Genomic DNA, 17,155 nt, shown 5'->3' on the forward strand with positions numbered 1-17,155 from the left:
TTAGGAATTTCCTTAAGTACTTTGGTATGTAAAATACATCTTCAGAAGGGTCCCTTCTGAAGATGTATTTTACATACCAAAGTACTTGAGGAAATTCCTGTTTCAATTCTTCCTCCGTGGTCTGACACTGTCACATTTTTCATCACGTGTTAACTTTCGTGATTTACACACATACTGTATATATATAAACCCATTGAACCGCCTACCCGCCGACCGAAGGCATAAATGACAACTCTGCAAACTTTAAAATCTAGCTTGATAAAAATCACCAGGGTTAATGTGGGGGGGGGGGGAATTTGACAAACTGCCGGCTTCCTGTCCTCGTCGAGACCACTTAAGTGTTAGTGTCCCTCAGGTAAACTCTACTTTTTCTTCTTGTTGGTAGTAGGTGGAGTGAGCATGAAGTGCCCGTCCTCCCGACCACTGGATCAGGGCACCGCTCCTGTGCCAGGCAAGTCCGCTACGGGCTCACCATAGCCCGTGCTACTTGGAACTTGTTCCGAGTAGCTGAATCTATAACAACATCATCCCGACCACTGCTGCTGCTGCATGTTAACTCTGGCATTGTGGTGTTTAAACGTCGGGGATGTCCGAAAGCGTTCCACTGATTTGGATTTTCTAATATCGTTTCCTCTGCATTTTTCATCTGCGCTATGGCTAAAAATAGTAAATATATTGCAATATTTAATAAAGTAACTAAATACTTCAATTAGAGGGTTATATTTTGGTAAGAAGTGAAGGGTAAGGATGATGGGAAGCCGAGGTCACTATGAGGCTTAAGGCGTAGTGTTGACATCATGGCGGGTGGTGGCGGGCAGACACTGGCGCTCTCTCACTACCTCTCTCACTCACACACTCATCAACACTTCACTAAGTCTTCACAGTATTCACTCCTAGATCTTGTTGATGATGTTATTGTGGCCTGGAGCAGGGAAGATGGCTGTCTTCTTTCTCAGCTACTAACTCCAACCAATTCTAAAGTCCAGGTAATTTTGTGACGTGATGTAATGTGTGTACAAGGTATTTATATACAAGAAAGTTTTTTGGGGTTTATGAGAGTACATAGCATTGATGATTTTACATTTTTGTAAAACCACTATCATGTATAGCATTTCGGGCAGATCCTTAATCTAACGGATAATTTTAAGTAGGTAATTTAAGAACATAAGAAAAAAGGTAACTGTAGAAGGCCTGTTGGCCCATACGAAGCAGCTCCTGTTTATAACCACCCAATCCCACTCATATACATGTCCAACCCATGTTTGAAACAATCAAGGGATCCCACCTCAACCACATTACGCTGTAATTCTTATATATATATATATATATATATATATATATATATATATATATATATATATATATATATATATATATATAATATATATATATAATATATATATCTATAACATACACACACACACACAAGAGTTATTACATTCTTGTACAGCCACTAGTACGCGTAGCATTTTGTGCAGGTCCATGGAATACGATCCCCGCCGCGAAGAATCGTTTTTACAACCAAGTACCCATTTTACTGTCGCGTTAAAACAGAGGCTACAGTTAAGGATTTTCACCCGGTAAATCCTCCCCGGCCAGGATACGAACCCATGACAAGGCGCTCGCTGAACGCCAGGCGAGTGTCTTACCACTACACCACGGAGACTGATAATTGAATTGGTTCCACAAATCAACAACCCTGTTACCGAACCAGTATTTATCCAAGTCTTTCCTAAATCTAATTTCTAGCAAATTTTTTTTTTTTTATGAGACTTCCAACTGCATTTTGAACTGCAGTAATGTCTTGGCATTTATGGCTTCGATGGGTAGGTAGTGCCAAGGGTTAATAACTCAATGGATGAAAAAGCATCTACTGTTTTCAGTCCTTCATTGTGGCTTGTTGAACTTGTTGCCCTTCAGATGTGCTACATGTGACCTTTTAAAGAATTGGTCTGAATTAATATCCTGTTTCAGTATTTTACTGAACATTGTATTGTATTAGAAAGTATTGTTCAGTACTATACTATATGTTTCAGTTTATGAATTTTTAAATCCAACTTTCCTGTGTGGGAATGTCCCCTCCATTTGGAGGAGGACGTGCAAACCCGTAGACTTAAATTGGGCTTGTAAAATCCGTAGTTTTTCTTACCCCCCCCCCCCTTTTTTGTAAGGTGTGAAGTTCGCAGACTAAAGTGAGTAGTAGTGTGCAAGACCGTAGACTAAAATGAGAAGCAGTATGCAAGACCGTAGATCATAATAAGTAGTAGTGTGCAAGACTGTAGACTAAAGTGAGAAGTGGAGGACATAAGCCAAAATGAGTACTGTAGTGGTGAGGAACTCTTTAGTAGAGAATACCTACTAAAAATCAATTGGTTCATATAAAAAATACAGAGTATTAATGTCCTCCTGTTTGTTCAGTATTTTATAGTTATAGTTATATAGTTAGAAGTTATAGTATATAGTTAGAAGTTATAGACTTCTATAAAGTTTTATAAAAAAAAATTATAAAAATAAAAAAAATGTTGGTTTATGAATATAGGAGGAACTTTGTCAAGTAAGATGTTTCAGAGTAAAAAGATGTGAGGATAAAACAGGGATGAGTTCATAAGAGGTGTAGCTTAGAAATAACATACAAAAACTTAATGGTGCAGTTGTTAAGGACATACTTTTGTTGTTTTTATAGATGTTCAGGTAAAGTTAATGTACAAATGTTTCAAAACTCAACCATTTTCATTTTAAAACACAAAGAGTGATGAAACCATGAAAAACATTAAAAATACTGAATAGCCTAATTAAAAAAATTTATAGCAAAACTCTCAAGAGTGTCGCAGGGCGTTCTACACAGCACGGTGGTTAAAATGGACAAGCAAATTTAGAATAAACTGTTGGGATGTGGTCCAATACACCAGATTCGGTGAAATAGTTACACAGTTGGTGGTACAATAGGCCAGGAGGTCTAAAATCTTTTACAGTTTCACATTCAACAATATAGTATTCAAGTAAATGTCTTAAAGGTTTGTCACAGAGTTTACAAGTTAAATATTCTCATAAATATAAGTGCTATCGTTTTAGGAGGATGGGGTTAGTTTGCGGGGTTATTTCTGTGGCACTCAACTTTCCTGGTATGAGAGTTGATTTCATACCAGGTTGACAAATCTCCAAGGTAAATATGGCCATCTAAAGATGGTCTCCATGCTTGGGTACAGTACTACATTATTTTTATTTTTTCATTTTCAGAAATTAGCTCTATCCAAGCCACCAGTTTGGGAGGTGGAACATATAAAAATAAACAAAAGTGGGAGTGATGTTGCCTTGATTGGCCACCGAGGTGTTGCCATCGTTGAGTTGCCTCATCGTTCTGGCACTCCTCCACTGTATGATGGAGGGAGAAACACAATAACGTGCAGGTAAAGTTGTGAGTTTAGTATTAATATACGTACAGTACTCTAAATATGGATTAAAATACAATTTTTCTGTCTTCATTAGACTGTCATATTGAATACTGTCATATGAGGCAATGTAACCTAGGCTACTTCCATATGAGAGTTGTTCCTGGGCATTCCCTCCCATGACTGAGGGCAGATATTTGGGAAACATTCTGTGCTCTATGAAACTGAAGCTCTATCGACCAAGCTGTTGAGTAGTTTTAATAAGGAAATAAAATTCCAGTTTGGCAGCAGGATGCTGTTTCTGTAAACTTTCCCCAAGACTGCTCAATGGCTCGGTCAATAGAGCTTCTGCCTCACACGCGTGGGGTCCACAGTTTTTCAAGTGCCCAGGTGAATGGAATACATGTACTACCAATACATCCACTTCTCATTGAAATACTGTAATTCCATTTGAGACCCTGAGAGGCATGACCAAAGGTGTTAAATAACCTCACTGAAGAGGGCTGCTGCAATAGATACTCTTTAAGGCAATAATATAAACATTAAGGGTCCAAGAATTTCTAGCATCCTCTATGTACTGTAAATATAAAAGGCATAATTAGCTGACCTCGTTCTGACATTGAAGCGGTAACTTGATAAACACCTCCAATGGGTACCCGATCAATGAGGCTAAGATTCATACATCAGACTGCATGCAGTGGTGTCTACAGCCTGCTCAACTAGACAGTCAGTCAGGAGTTATGGTTAGAGACCAGGCAGTAGGGACATTTATCCCTGGAACAATCTCAAGGTAACCTCAAAAGTACTGCCACATACCTACACATACCACTACTGCACCCCAACATTCATAAAAAAATTGATGCACTGAAAAATGCCAGAGGTGAGTATACGAAAGCAATGAGAGAAACTGAGTAGCAATTTGTAAATGACACGGCAGAAAAAAATAAAACCCAGGCAAAACTGCTGCATAGCTGTGTACAGAGGAACATGCAGTAAAGAATCCTTTGATCAAACTGAGAAATCAAAAATAAAAATTTAATGGAAAGTGATAAATTACTGTGAAAAATTCAACTAAAGGTTCCAGGTTTACAAAACAGAGTGGAGACCAAAACCAGGAGACAATAGGCAGGCAGAAGCTATGTTATACAGTACCTTATGCTAATCACTGAAGAAGAGGTAAAAAAAATACCTAAAGGAACTAGATAAAAGAGCTAGGAATTAATTAGGTGTCACTAGCCTCTGAAGGATGCTGCATACTTTATATCCACTAAGAATTTATATAAAGTGCTTGAAACTAGTGAACTTCCAGAATTCTAGAAAGAGGGCAAATGTATTCCCAATATTCAGTTACAGACTGGCATAAAGCACAAACCTCATGACTATTGTCACAAGCATGCATTCCTTACAGTGCACTGGAGAAATTAATTGGGAACACATCCCAGACTTTAACGTAACGATTTCAGTACTCGTTACACCAACCCGAAATCATTTTGCCACCATGTGATCATTGCATCCATTTCACTTGATACTTCATTTAGTTTGTGTCCCGAGATGTGCTGGCCTAGCGCACAAGTATACCTGGGTATACTTATCTCGATTGCCCTGATGCTATGTGAACCTTATCTAATTCATTTTGTTTATACATTGGCAATTCAAGAATGGAATAATTAAAAAAAATTGGTTTGTTCTACGTATGATTTTTCAGCGCAAAAGTTTTGTTTACTGCTGGTAATATAATGCATATCACTTTAGGGTGGAGTACGTGGCCGAGCGATTCTTCTCATGTCATCCTAAACTGGAGGTGGTGGCTGCTGCATGGCATCCAGGGTCTCTGGAGAACAACCACATAGTTATCCTTGCCTCGGATAATTACCTGCGGTAAACTGTTTACATTTAAACTACAGTAATTGTTGTTGTTATTTGGCCATTAAAAATAATAGTCTGTTTATTATAAAAGTGACAATAAAATTTGTCAAGTATTTTATATAGCTGTATTTTATAGTGTATAGTATATAGTTTAGTATATACAGTACAGTACTATATTATAGTACATTATAAGTATTTTATAGTACAGTAAAAGTGTTTTATTGTACTGTATATAGTTTATAAATGGATATCTAATGAGGAAGCTTGCTTCATAACTTGTCAACTTTTATCTTTCTTGAACATGTATAATTACAGTGCTGTATATATTTCTGAGCTATCCTTCTCTTTTTTACTAGGCAAGATCCTTCCTGGTCCCATTGTGTTGGGGATTATGCACAGTTAGAGGCCAGCAATCTTCATCGGCATGACAGGGATCCTTCCAAAATGTTCGATTGTGTCTAAGCATGATAATTAACATCATAGGAGGATGACCTCCATTTCAAATTAGTCAAATTTTTTAAGGCACATAATAAATCAACAATTATTATTGTACAAGTGTTCAAGGTCAGCTTTGACTACCAGCTGCAGAGTTTTCAGTGGTTGAATGTCTGGGTTTCTGATTTTACCAACCAGCACTCACCAAGCAAGCCAGGGTCATTGGTGCCTTCTCCTTTGTTGGGCTCACAGTATAGTTCGGGAGTTTGCAACTGTGTGACATACACTTTGGAGAGTTCGGATTCCTCTGGGCTCTGTGCTCCGGCTCCATTTTGTCTGTTTTCCCCATGGTTCACCGTCTCATCTGGGTGAGGGGGGGGGTTACTCAGTCTCTTGTCTCTTTGGAGTTGGACACTTCATGTAGCTCTGCTTCTAGGTCCTCAGGGTTGGCTGTCCAGGGTGTCCAACATCCTCACAGACACACTGTCCCAGTTCCTTCCCATTTCCATAGAGTTGACTGTCAATGCTTTCGCCTTCCTGTGGGTTTGTGAGACATTCGGGTGCTCGAACATGGACCTCTTTGTGTCGGCATGGAATCGGCGCTTTCCCCTGTACGTGGCTCCATTCTCCAATTATGAAGCTTTTGCAGTGGATGCCTTTCAGCTGGACTGGTCGAGGTGGGGATTCCTCTACTTCTTTCCCCAGGTCTGGCTGTTGCTCTGGTTCCTGGCCATGTTGGAGTCCCTACCTGGGAAGGGTGATCTTTTTCGCTCCCTGGTGGCCAGCTCAGCCTTGGTCTCTGCTGCAGCTTGTGTTTAGGGTCGATACTACTTCGGCTCCATTACGTAAGCTTTTTCATGCATTGTTTCTCCTCAGGCCTGATCATGTACCGCCTGAGCCTGCTTGGTGTTTAGACCGTGTTGCATTTCTGTCTTGTTTTACTGTGTCCCCTTCGGTCCATGATTGTTCATTTTAAGTCTTGTTTTTTTGGGTTTCTCTTGCTTCCGGTTGTCATGTTGGAGAGCTTCGTGCTCTCCTCTGAAGGTGGAGGTTTTGTTCTTTTAGCCCTGGTAGGCATTTTGTTCATTTTCACCCAGCATCTTTTCTGGCAAAGAATGAGTCGGTTAGGTTCCAAAGGAGTACTTTTGTCATTGATGGTTGGTTCAGCCAGGGATGCATTGTCCTGTGGCAGCTGTCCAGTACTATCTTCGTGCCGCTGATTATGCGTTGGTGGATTCCTTCTGGGTGGATCTTCTTTCCTTGACCCTTGTTCCAAGGCTCGTCTTTTTCAGGTCGTCTACAGTATTATTAAGTCCCGCTGGCCTGCGGTCTACCCTTGGGACCATGTTAGGAAGTATGCCGCTCTGTTGGCAGTGTTCACAAACGTGTCCCGGGCTAACATTCAGGTGTGGCAGGTTTTGGAGATCTTGTATCTTTTACTGTTCCCTAGACTTTGGTGCACTTGTGTGGCTTTGGGTCATCTCTAAGTCAGGTGTCTCATCTTCGTTGTGAATCCTGCGGTGTTTCCTCCTTCCTGGTGAGTTCGCATGTTTTCCATCTCGCTGGGTAGTTAGCTTCAGGGAGCCACAAGGGGCTATTCCCAGAAAACCACCATTTTTTTTTCTCTCTACCACAGACGTGGCCACACATTTACAATTAGTGTAAAACCACCACTGAATGTTATTAAATGCCAATTTTTGGGTGAACCCCAATGTCTCCTTGATTCCCTCTATCTCTTCCAGATTATCAAGTGGATACCTACATTTGCCCTAGAACTGAGGGCTGAAACGCCAGCTGGCCGTGAGCTACTTTCTTTTTCCCCTTCCCCTCCCCGCAAGTGGGGGAGAGATTGTCATTTGCCCCACCACCCCTACCACAAGTGGGGTGGTGGGTGAAAGGTCTCATTCTGCCCACCACCCCAACTCATGGTGTGGGTGGTGGGGAGAATGAGATCTTGTTAAGTCTAAGTGAATGCAATCGTTTGTTTGCATAGTTGAGGAAGTTCGTTAGGTGGGTTTTGTGGCTTCAATCCCTTTTGAAGACAGCAGTGATTTGTTTTGACTTGCAGACTTTATGGTTGCCTTCCTTAGTGAGGTGGCAAAAATAAATGTCACCACTCCCTGTGCCTCTTTGAGTGAGCAAGGTTTTAGAGTTGGTTTTCTGTAGGTCTTTAGAACTCCACAGCTGATGTGACATAGTAGATGGTACCATATCAGTATGTAGTAACTTCAGGGAGCCACTGGGCTTGCCCAGATATTGGCTTTTCATTACTTTCAACACTGGCATTTTGGTGCCGGTGCTACTGCCCGGTAGTGGCCTGGTGATCCTGCTGTTGGTTAGTGTGTGATTCTTGGCAGGTTCTGATAGATTGAGTGGAGCTTCAAATGGACTTAAAAGGCATTCTAATGCATTTTCTAGTAGTGGTGCTGGGCTTGATTGATCAAACTCCATTGTCTTCCAAGCACCAGTAAAAGCTGATGGATATTTTATTTATTATTACTATATTTTATTATATTTTAAAAAGATCCCTGTTACTCTGGGGCATATTGTTGACCTGCCTTACTTTGTATAATCAAGTCCATTAGAACACACATTGTTCTTTCCTTAGGGAAAAATTAAATGTCATGCTGGAAAAGGCTATTTGTAATGCATTCAAAACCATATTTTAGTGTCCTAAAATTCTAAATCTGTTTCAGAATATACAACTTATCAACAAATGAAATTCCAGAGCAAGCAATATCTGTTGGATCAGGAAGAGCAGGTGTTATTAGTAGTTCCAGTTTCACTTGTAGTTCTAATCTAGGAGAAAGTGCAGTTTCATTTGATTTCGGTCTTCCAAGTGAACCCGTAAAATGCCTGTCTGGGAATCCTGTCTCCAATGGAGTGATCGAAAATTTGGTAAGAGATCCTGACTTCATTATAATTTTGATTACTCATGTCATATGTTTTAGCAATGTTATTAAGTTCTGATAGAAAAATCACTCAAGATATTATAATGCTAGGTTCATTTTTTGGTGGTTCTGAGACTAGAAGTGGCAAGAGTTACATTTGAGGGTGAGGCTGCAGGGGTTCTCAACCTGGGTTATGCATGCTCTTAGGGGTTCACTAGTGGGAAATATTTGGGGTATGCAGCCATTTTCATGTACTGGTACGTTGGAGTTTTTATAAAATTTACTTGTAGAAAGCATCGTGTACCTGTCGTACACATACCCCACAGGTCCTAGGTTGAGAACCTGTGGTTGGGGAAACTGACTTGGTGTATAGTTGGGAGGTTTTACCAAAGTTAGAGAATTGTAGATCAAATATTTTCTCTAAAGGAATAAAAATATATTTACAATGGGTCCTGTTTCTAACAAATTCCTAGGGGGTTTGAACAGTGTGATTGGAGCAAAATGTTCAATTCAGTGAGGCATTATTGGAGGCAGACTCCATACACAGTTTCAAATGTAGATTTGATAGAGCCCAGTACACTCAAGAATCTTTACACCAATTGATTAACAGTTGAGAGGTGGGACCAAAGAGCCAAAGCTCAACCCCCGCAAGCACAACTAGGTGAGGTGAGTACAAGACTTGAGTACTCATTACTGCTAAATAAGACTAAAGAATTAACATACCCTCACAGGTGATGGGTATATGATTAACCTATTACATACTGGGAATACCATGGGGAAACTGACCTAACTGAAAATAACAGGTACTGTATACTGTAAATAAACATGAAGTGAAATGGCAGCAGGCCGCATGTCCGCCATGTTTGTGAGTGACTCACGGTTCCCCTCAAGTATGGAAATTTCCACTATAACTAAACATTCATAGGAAGTAAAAACATACGTGGACTTCACAGCATTCACGCACACATACTTGACTGTATGGCTCCAGAGATCTATAACTGACTTTGGGCCAAGGAAACCTCAAGAAACTCTCATGCATTCTCCCCACACACGACAATGTTGGTACTCCCTGACCACAACATCCTGTCTCCCGCCTCAGGCCTTGCCCACCAGACTCAGAATTTCACTCGACTTCAAAACCCGACGCTCTTGCGTGCCCTCACGCAAGAGGGCACCCATACAAAAGTACGAATACAAGCCTACATACCAGAATACAGTACTGTACATCAATAATACTCTCCTCCTTCATATATAATAAGACAACAATACAAGACATGAACCTAGCATCTTTATTACATCTTATATGGGTAATAAATTATCATCTTAATATAAACAAATCCACAAGGGCCGTGACGAGGATTCGAACCTGCATCCGGGAGCATCCCAGACACTGCCTTAATCGACTGAGCTGTGACAGGTTAACCCTGTCATAGCTCAGTCGATTAAGGCAGTGTCTGGGATGCTCCCGGACACAGTTTCGAATCCTCGTCACGGCCCTTGTGGATTAGTTCATTTGCTGCATCACGTTAGTGTGATCTCTGTGTAAATCTATAATAAATATAAATACGTTACGATTCAGTTTATTCACTCGGTTAGATAACTGGATTGTAATAGCCACGTCGAATCCTGGAACATACCCGGAAAGGGTTTTGGGAGTTGTTCTACTCCCAGAGCCTGACCTCGGGCAAGGCTCAACTTGTGATAACTTGGTCCAACAGGCTGTTGTTTGGAGCAGTCCACATATCCACTACAACCTCGTTGGTTCAGTACTTCTTGCTAGAACTTGTATAGATGTTTCTTTAAGATATCCACCTTTGTTCTAGCAATATTTCTAATGCTTTGCTGGGAGGGTATTGAACAGCTGTTGACCCCTGATGTTCAGACAGTGTTGTGTGTGTGCCTATGGCGCTTCTACTTTTCACTGGTTCTGTTCTGCATTTTCTTCCTTGTCAAGTCTTGTGATGAAAAACAACGTTGTTTGTTCATTTTCTGATATATGGTTTGATCATCAAATTCACACTATATGGTATGTGAAAAATAATGTCATCCTTGGCATGATAGCACAATTATGGAATGAATTGACATGGCTATGATTAGGTTCATTTACCTAAATCATATAAAATTTCATACATCTATTTGATCTAAGGGTTACTTAAAAAGAAAATGTATTATGACATTAAAATTAGCATATACAGTACAGTACTCTGATACCAGTCTATGGTTTACCATATTTGAGAGTATTTTCCTTTAACTAAAGCTTGTTCAATCTAATTAGTTTTCCTAGCCAGTAATTGAGGTGCATTATTTTTATTATTATTATTATTGGCTTATTTGTGTAGTACATTATCTGTGTCTAAAATTTCATCCAATACTTCAATAGTATTTTTTTTATACATGGGCAGGTTCAATTCTAACACCTGATGACACATATTAAGTATCGGTTAATAAGACAATATCATCCAAAATATTAGTATCAGTACCAATGATGATTCTAATTCTACTTTATACTCTCCATCACTTTCAGCTGTTTACTAAGGAAAGATCTATGTGCATAGGAATAGGTATGCAGATTAAAATACTTTACAATGTTTCCTCAAAGAACTTTTCCAGAGATCCTTGTAGGATCAATGCAGGTGTTCTGACCCAGATGATGGGGAGCCTCCTCCTCAGAGTTCTGAAATTTAGAGATTTTAATGTTGTTATTATTGGTATTTAAACTAATTGTACCTTTCAGATTGACCCAGAGAATGTGAAGAGGCAAACATATTTAGGCCTGCAGTGGCCAGTGTTTATACTGTATGGCAACGGAGAAGTCTACTTCACAATTACAATCCTCGGCTCAAACAGGTACACTCCCATAATTGGGTGTCACAGGGATACCGCATGGTTTTGTTGTTCTGTTTTATTCTGTTTCTTCTAATGGGTTTCCTTTCATTAACTCAAGAATGCCTCATTGTATTAACTTGAATTCTACATAACTTGTGTTTTTAATAAAAAAAAAATTGTACTTTGAGCACTGCTACATAAATGACTTTTTATAATACAGGTACTATTATATATAGATAAGTACTAAAGTATTGATTGTAATTTGTTTATTTTTGTAGTACATGTATTGGTAGAATTTCTGTAGAAAAAATACTTTATTTTATTATTCACTTAAATTTACTTTTGGAAGTCAAAACCAGAAATGACAACTAAGAAGCAGAAATTAGGCAAGCAATTACGAAAGAACTGGTTATCAACAGTAAATTAGTACAAAGCACTGCAGATAGAAGTAAGTTCATAATCTTTGGGTGTTTATAAAAATAAATATCTAGGGTGGACAGAGCAGCAGAAGTGATGAAAATCATTGAAAATATAATAGGTTTAGGAGAAGGCCTCATTTCAAAGGAAAATGTCTGTGATTTTAGGAGAAAAGGAAAACATGAGAAAGTTAAGAATCCCCCTTAACCACTGGACTGTGCTGGCCGAGAAAACTTGTTCACCAAAAACTACTCAGGCCGAGAAAACACCAATTTAAGATTTCGTACCCATTCAAAATGCGAGCACGGTTGGTTGGGTATAAAAGGACTCCTGGTACCTCCGGTGAGAGGCAGCTATCTTGGAAAAAAGTCCCAGAATGCCCTAGGACTGCTGGCTGGATCAGTTCGGATCCAAATAAGAGTGGTAGACGGTTGGAACAGGTTAAGTGAGGTGGTGATGGAGGAACCATCAATAGTGTTAGTGTGATATAATAAAGAATGCCAGCATTCTTTGTTATATCACACCACGAGCATAGCTCTCTTCCTGTAACTTCACTTAGGTAATCTCACACACACATACATACAAATACATATATTTTTTTTTCTAGACCACCCATGCATAGACTGTATGGCCCCCTGAGTATGACTCCATCATGTGACAGCAACTATGGGCTGGACTCGTGTAGTCTTCTCGTACTGCAATCCTCACCTCCGGTGCTTGTTATTGCTACCACGGCTGGGCAGCTTCACCACTGCATTGTCATTGACAGTGACATAAACAATGAAGGGGAATTACCTGTAAGTAAAGAGATATATCTGGAAAAACACATTAATTGATCTTCCCATGAGCAGAATAGTAGTTCAAAAGAAAGGAATGTATTTGGCAAAATGTTTATCAAATTTTGAAGTAATGTAGGTAGTGTTTACCATAGTTTTGACTATATTTAATTGTATATACAGGTATTTATATTTTATTCATATGCTATAATTCACAGCCTGAAGACAGTATCAACAAGTTTGGAGCCAAGTTTACTCCAACGACAGTCAAACTACACGTGTACGAGACTATAGAGCTGCAGTTATCTCTTCTCCAAGATGATGAACATTTCACTTCGCTCCTCTCTCTCCATCCAGACCCTACCACACCCACTCGGTACATTCAGATTTCATTTTGTATTTCAGAAGCTTTCTTACCTCTAAAACATTTGTCTATACAGTAGCATATTTTTATTGTTTAAGAAAAGTTGTCTTTAATTTAGAATTTTGCTATTGAATGCATTTGTGATACGGATTGATGTGGTATAATGAATGAGATTGACACTTTGTATATGAAGCAATAATTTTATCGTTGAAGAAGAGGGGAATAGAGGCGATGGTTATTCTTCTACATTATATATACAAACTGATGTTGCCATGTTTTATTCACAAGATTTGGCAGGGATGCTATACATTGGGGAATTTTTTGTTGTTGCTAAATCACATACCCACTTCTTTAATTTTAGAAATAAAAAATGTATAAAGATTTACAAATTAATGAATATTTGATAGTATTTTACAATTGACATACTCATAATACATAGGTAATGAAAAGACTGAGATACTGTTCTAGATAATTAGTGTAGTGGTATTACTTTGCTCAGATGCTGATCAGTTATAAATGTCTCGTGAAAAGTCAGGTTTCACTCTGGGATATCGTTCAGATGCCAGGCTTCAGGCACTTGACATAATTGGGCAAAAAGACAGTAGTGTGTTTATCTCAATGCATCCACCAATTAACCAAATCACATGAAGCAAAGAACATATCCCCACACACCCAAACGATATTTAGCAAAATGAAGCAACACCAATTATCACTAAACTATTACTACCCAAACTACTCAGTGCCACCTAGTTGGAACACCAGCCACCACACCCTCTTTATTGGAGCTGGCAATCCCAACTGGTCGGCCGAGCGGACAGCACACTGGACTTGTGATCCTGTGGTCCCGGGTTCGATCCCGGGTGCCGATGAGAAACAATGGGCAGAGTTTCTTTCACCCTATGCCCCTGTTACCTAGCAGTAAAATAGGTACCTGGGTGTTAGTCAGCTGTCACGGGCTGCTTCCTGGGGGTGGAGGCCTGGTCGAAGACCGGGCCGCGGGGACACTAAAAGCCCCGAAATCATCTCAAGATAACCAACCTAATGCCCTGACATGCATTAAGAAGTCAGGCACACATGGCAGTCTGAATGGTGCATCAGTACTCAGTAGCATTCTTTTCCAGTAAGGCTTGGATTACTGGCTGCCTTTGGATTGCCTTTAGGTGATTCACTGTTGAAATTTTAAAAAGTGGTTGGTCCACTTGTCCCTTTCCTCTGTGATTGTGGACTCTGAAGATAATTGCACCTCTCTCACTTCTGTCCTATTTCTGCAGACTCAGAGGTGGACAGGGTTACCTTTCGATGAATATCCAAGATGTTTGGGCATCTGTAGGATCCATATGCCTTGGCATGGAATCATTAATTGCCTCTGTATTTGGCTCGCAAAGCACCCGGACTAGATGAGATACCTTATTACCCGAGGTTTTGATGGGATACTATATGGCCCAAGATTTTGAAGGCATAGAGAAATGTCAAATTATGAATTATCTTCAAAGTCTCGCTTCAGGAAGGAGATGTAGATGACAATAGAAAATTGTAAATATTGTGCCAATATATAAAAATGTTAATGTGGCAAACTTTAATTAAATAATAAATGCCGGATATTTATTTGGGTATACAAGAATGCAGCCCTCATGATTATCCAGGACCAGATGTACAATGAACAAGGTAAGGACAAAATAGAAAGAGACAAAATTCATTAGTTTTTGCAAATTAATGAGCATTTATTTGCCAAAATAATGACCTTCTTTTTGACAGGTACTGGGTGAGTCACGACGCAGGTGTCCATGGCATTACTGTTCCGTTGATTGAGCATCTCCTTCAGTACACTGACTTGCCTGATGGTTAGCAAAAATATTTTGATTTTCATTACATCAGTTTTGTTTATATTTTATTAACATGGCTTAAATTTTATAAAAATTTTATTGAACCCCTGAACTGCGCACCTGTTTTTGGCAAAAATTTCATGGTGCAGTTGTTAAGGACATTTTTTATTTTTTTTTATAAATGTTCAGCTAATGTTAATGTCAATGTTTCCAAACTCAATAATTTTCATTTAAAACCACAAAGAACGATGAAAACATTAAAAACCTTAAAATATGGCCAAATTAAAAAAAAACACAACCCTCAGAGCGCCTTAAGGTGTGTTGCACAGTACAGTACAGTTAAAATGCAATATATAAATTTAAAATAAATAAATATATATGTACAGTATGTATATACAGTACTTGTACAGATATATACATGTATATATTGTGTTTTATTAGATGTTTAAAGGTTACAAGATGTATATTGGTTAATACAATGAATGCCTAAAGGTGATGGATTTCTTGGATCTCCTCTGCTTCCGGACAGGAACCGAGGACGCAGCAGGCATTTTCCCTCTGGATCGCCACACTGATGCGCTGAAACAAGTAACTGGTAGCCCTTGGGTCTCTGGTGATGTCAACGAGCCTGGAATTCTTTGAGAAATCCCAAGGCACTCCTACCCCAGGGGTCGAGCATCTCAGATGCTATGGGAACAAAAGTGTACAGCATTGACCTTCCAATCGACTGTATTTAACTAATTTTGCTATTTCTCTGTGGTTGGCTACACCCCCTGCTTGATCAGCACTGAAGTGCTGACACAAATACAGAGCTGGAAAACAGGATTGGTCAATGAAAAATGAGAGAGCTAGAGAAAAAACAAAAAGTAGCATCAGTGTTGGAAGAGGCCTAACCCTCAAACTTAACAATGCAAACAAATACGAAACAACTACATGGTAGTAAGAAGAGAGCCAGAAAGAAACATTAAGACAAGGATAATGGACAAATGTAAAACAGAACAAGGTGTTTTCTATCTTTTTTTTTTTTTAAGCAACTGCATGTTAAGGATAAGATCTAGAGATTGAAAATGGGAAAAAGATTCACAGAAAATGAAAAGTAAATGTGCAAAACACTAAATGAACAGTTCCAAAATGTGTGTGCACAATGAGGGTTTCAGAGAACTAGACCCAATGCGGATTTCAAGGGAAATCTAATGATTACATAGAGATGTCTTGAGACGAAGTAGAAAAGTTACTCAAGAAGCTAGGAAGAAATAAAGCTGTTAGCCCAGATGGCGTTTCACCTTGGGTTCTGAGAGAATGTGTACCTGAGCTGAGCATTCCACTTAAATTCATTTTTCACATTTATGTACATATTAGCAAATGTATATGCTGGTATAAAGGCAAACTTAGTTCCAATCTACAAAAATAGTAGCAGAGAAGAACCTCTAAATTACAGACCTGTATTGTTGACAAGTGTGGTGGTCAAAACACTGGAAAAAATAATTAAAACTATTTGGTTAGAATACCTAGGAAAACGTGATACAATAACAGTCTGTGATTTTTGAACAGGAAGATTTTGTGTAACAAATCTGCTTAGTTTTTATGATAGATTTTACAGGAAAGAGTGGTTAGGTTGACTGCATCTGTTTGGATCTAAAAAAGGCTTTTGACAGTCCCACACAAGAGGTTGTTCTGGAAACTGAAACATGCTAGAGGGGTAACAGGAAGACTTCTAACATGGATGAACACTTTTCTGACAGAAAAATGAGGGGTGATAATCAAAGGCAATGTATCAGACTGGAGAAATGTTACTAGTGGAGTATCACAGGGTTCAATTCTAGCACTAGTAATGTCCATTGTCTATATAAATGATTTACCAGAAGGAATATAGAACTATATGAACATGTTTGCTGATACTAAGCTAATAGGGAAGATAAGAGACTTGGACAGTTGCCAGGCCTTTGAAGATGACCTGGACAAAATAAGTGTGTGGAGCAGCACTTGGCAAATGGAATTCAGTTTGAATAAGTGTCATGTTATGGAATGTCAAAAAGGAGGAAATAGTCCCCCACACAACCTATAAATTATGTGGAAAGGCATTAAAGAACTCTTGACAAAGGTTCTGGATAGTAGACTGTCACCAGAAGACCACATAAAGGACATTGTGTGAGGAGCATATGTTATGCTCTCCAACTTTAGAATCGCTTTCTGACCATCCCCGCAGTCACTTTGTGTCTCGATAGAATTCTTGGTGAATCGGATACTTTTGATATCGTTTGCCTTATGCATTTCTGTTCTCATATTGGCATCTTTAGTGATATTTAGCGCCCTATAATTATTCCACACATTTGATGGTGCAACATAACCTTCCCGGGTTGGTGCCTTC

The 17,155-nt window shown here is 39.2% G+C and overlaps 1 protein-coding gene across 1 annotated transcript in view; it reads left to right on the top strand.

Annotated features, from left to right (window-relative positions):
- Positions 1-773: 773 nt before the first annotated feature.
- LOC123760382 (Nuclear pore complex protein Nup88) overlaps positions 774-17,155 on the top strand; it is a 29,790-nt gene continuing 13,408 nt past the window's right edge. Inside the window, exons 1-8 of the mRNA XM_045746048.2 lie at positions 774-986; positions 3,238-3,407; positions 5,142-5,267; positions 8,387-8,588; positions 11,316-11,428; positions 12,432-12,621; positions 12,819-12,976; positions 14,720-14,805. Of these exons, the coding sequence (XP_045602004.1) occupies positions 798-986; positions 3,238-3,407; positions 5,142-5,267; positions 8,387-8,588; positions 11,316-11,428; positions 12,432-12,621; positions 12,819-12,976; positions 14,720-14,805 (1,234 nt within the window). The 5' untranslated portion in view covers positions 774-797. The remainder of the gene's footprint in view (positions 987-3,237; positions 3,408-5,141; positions 5,268-8,386; positions 8,589-11,315; positions 11,429-12,431; positions 12,622-12,818; positions 12,977-14,719; positions 14,806-17,155) is intronic.

Source organism: Procambarus clarkii, chromosome 39, assembly GCF_040958095.1.
Source record: "Procambarus clarkii isolate CNS0578487 chromosome 39, FALCON_Pclarkii_2.0, whole genome shotgun sequence".
NCBI lineage: Eukaryota > Metazoa > Arthropoda > Malacostraca > Decapoda > Cambaridae > Procambarus > Procambarus clarkii.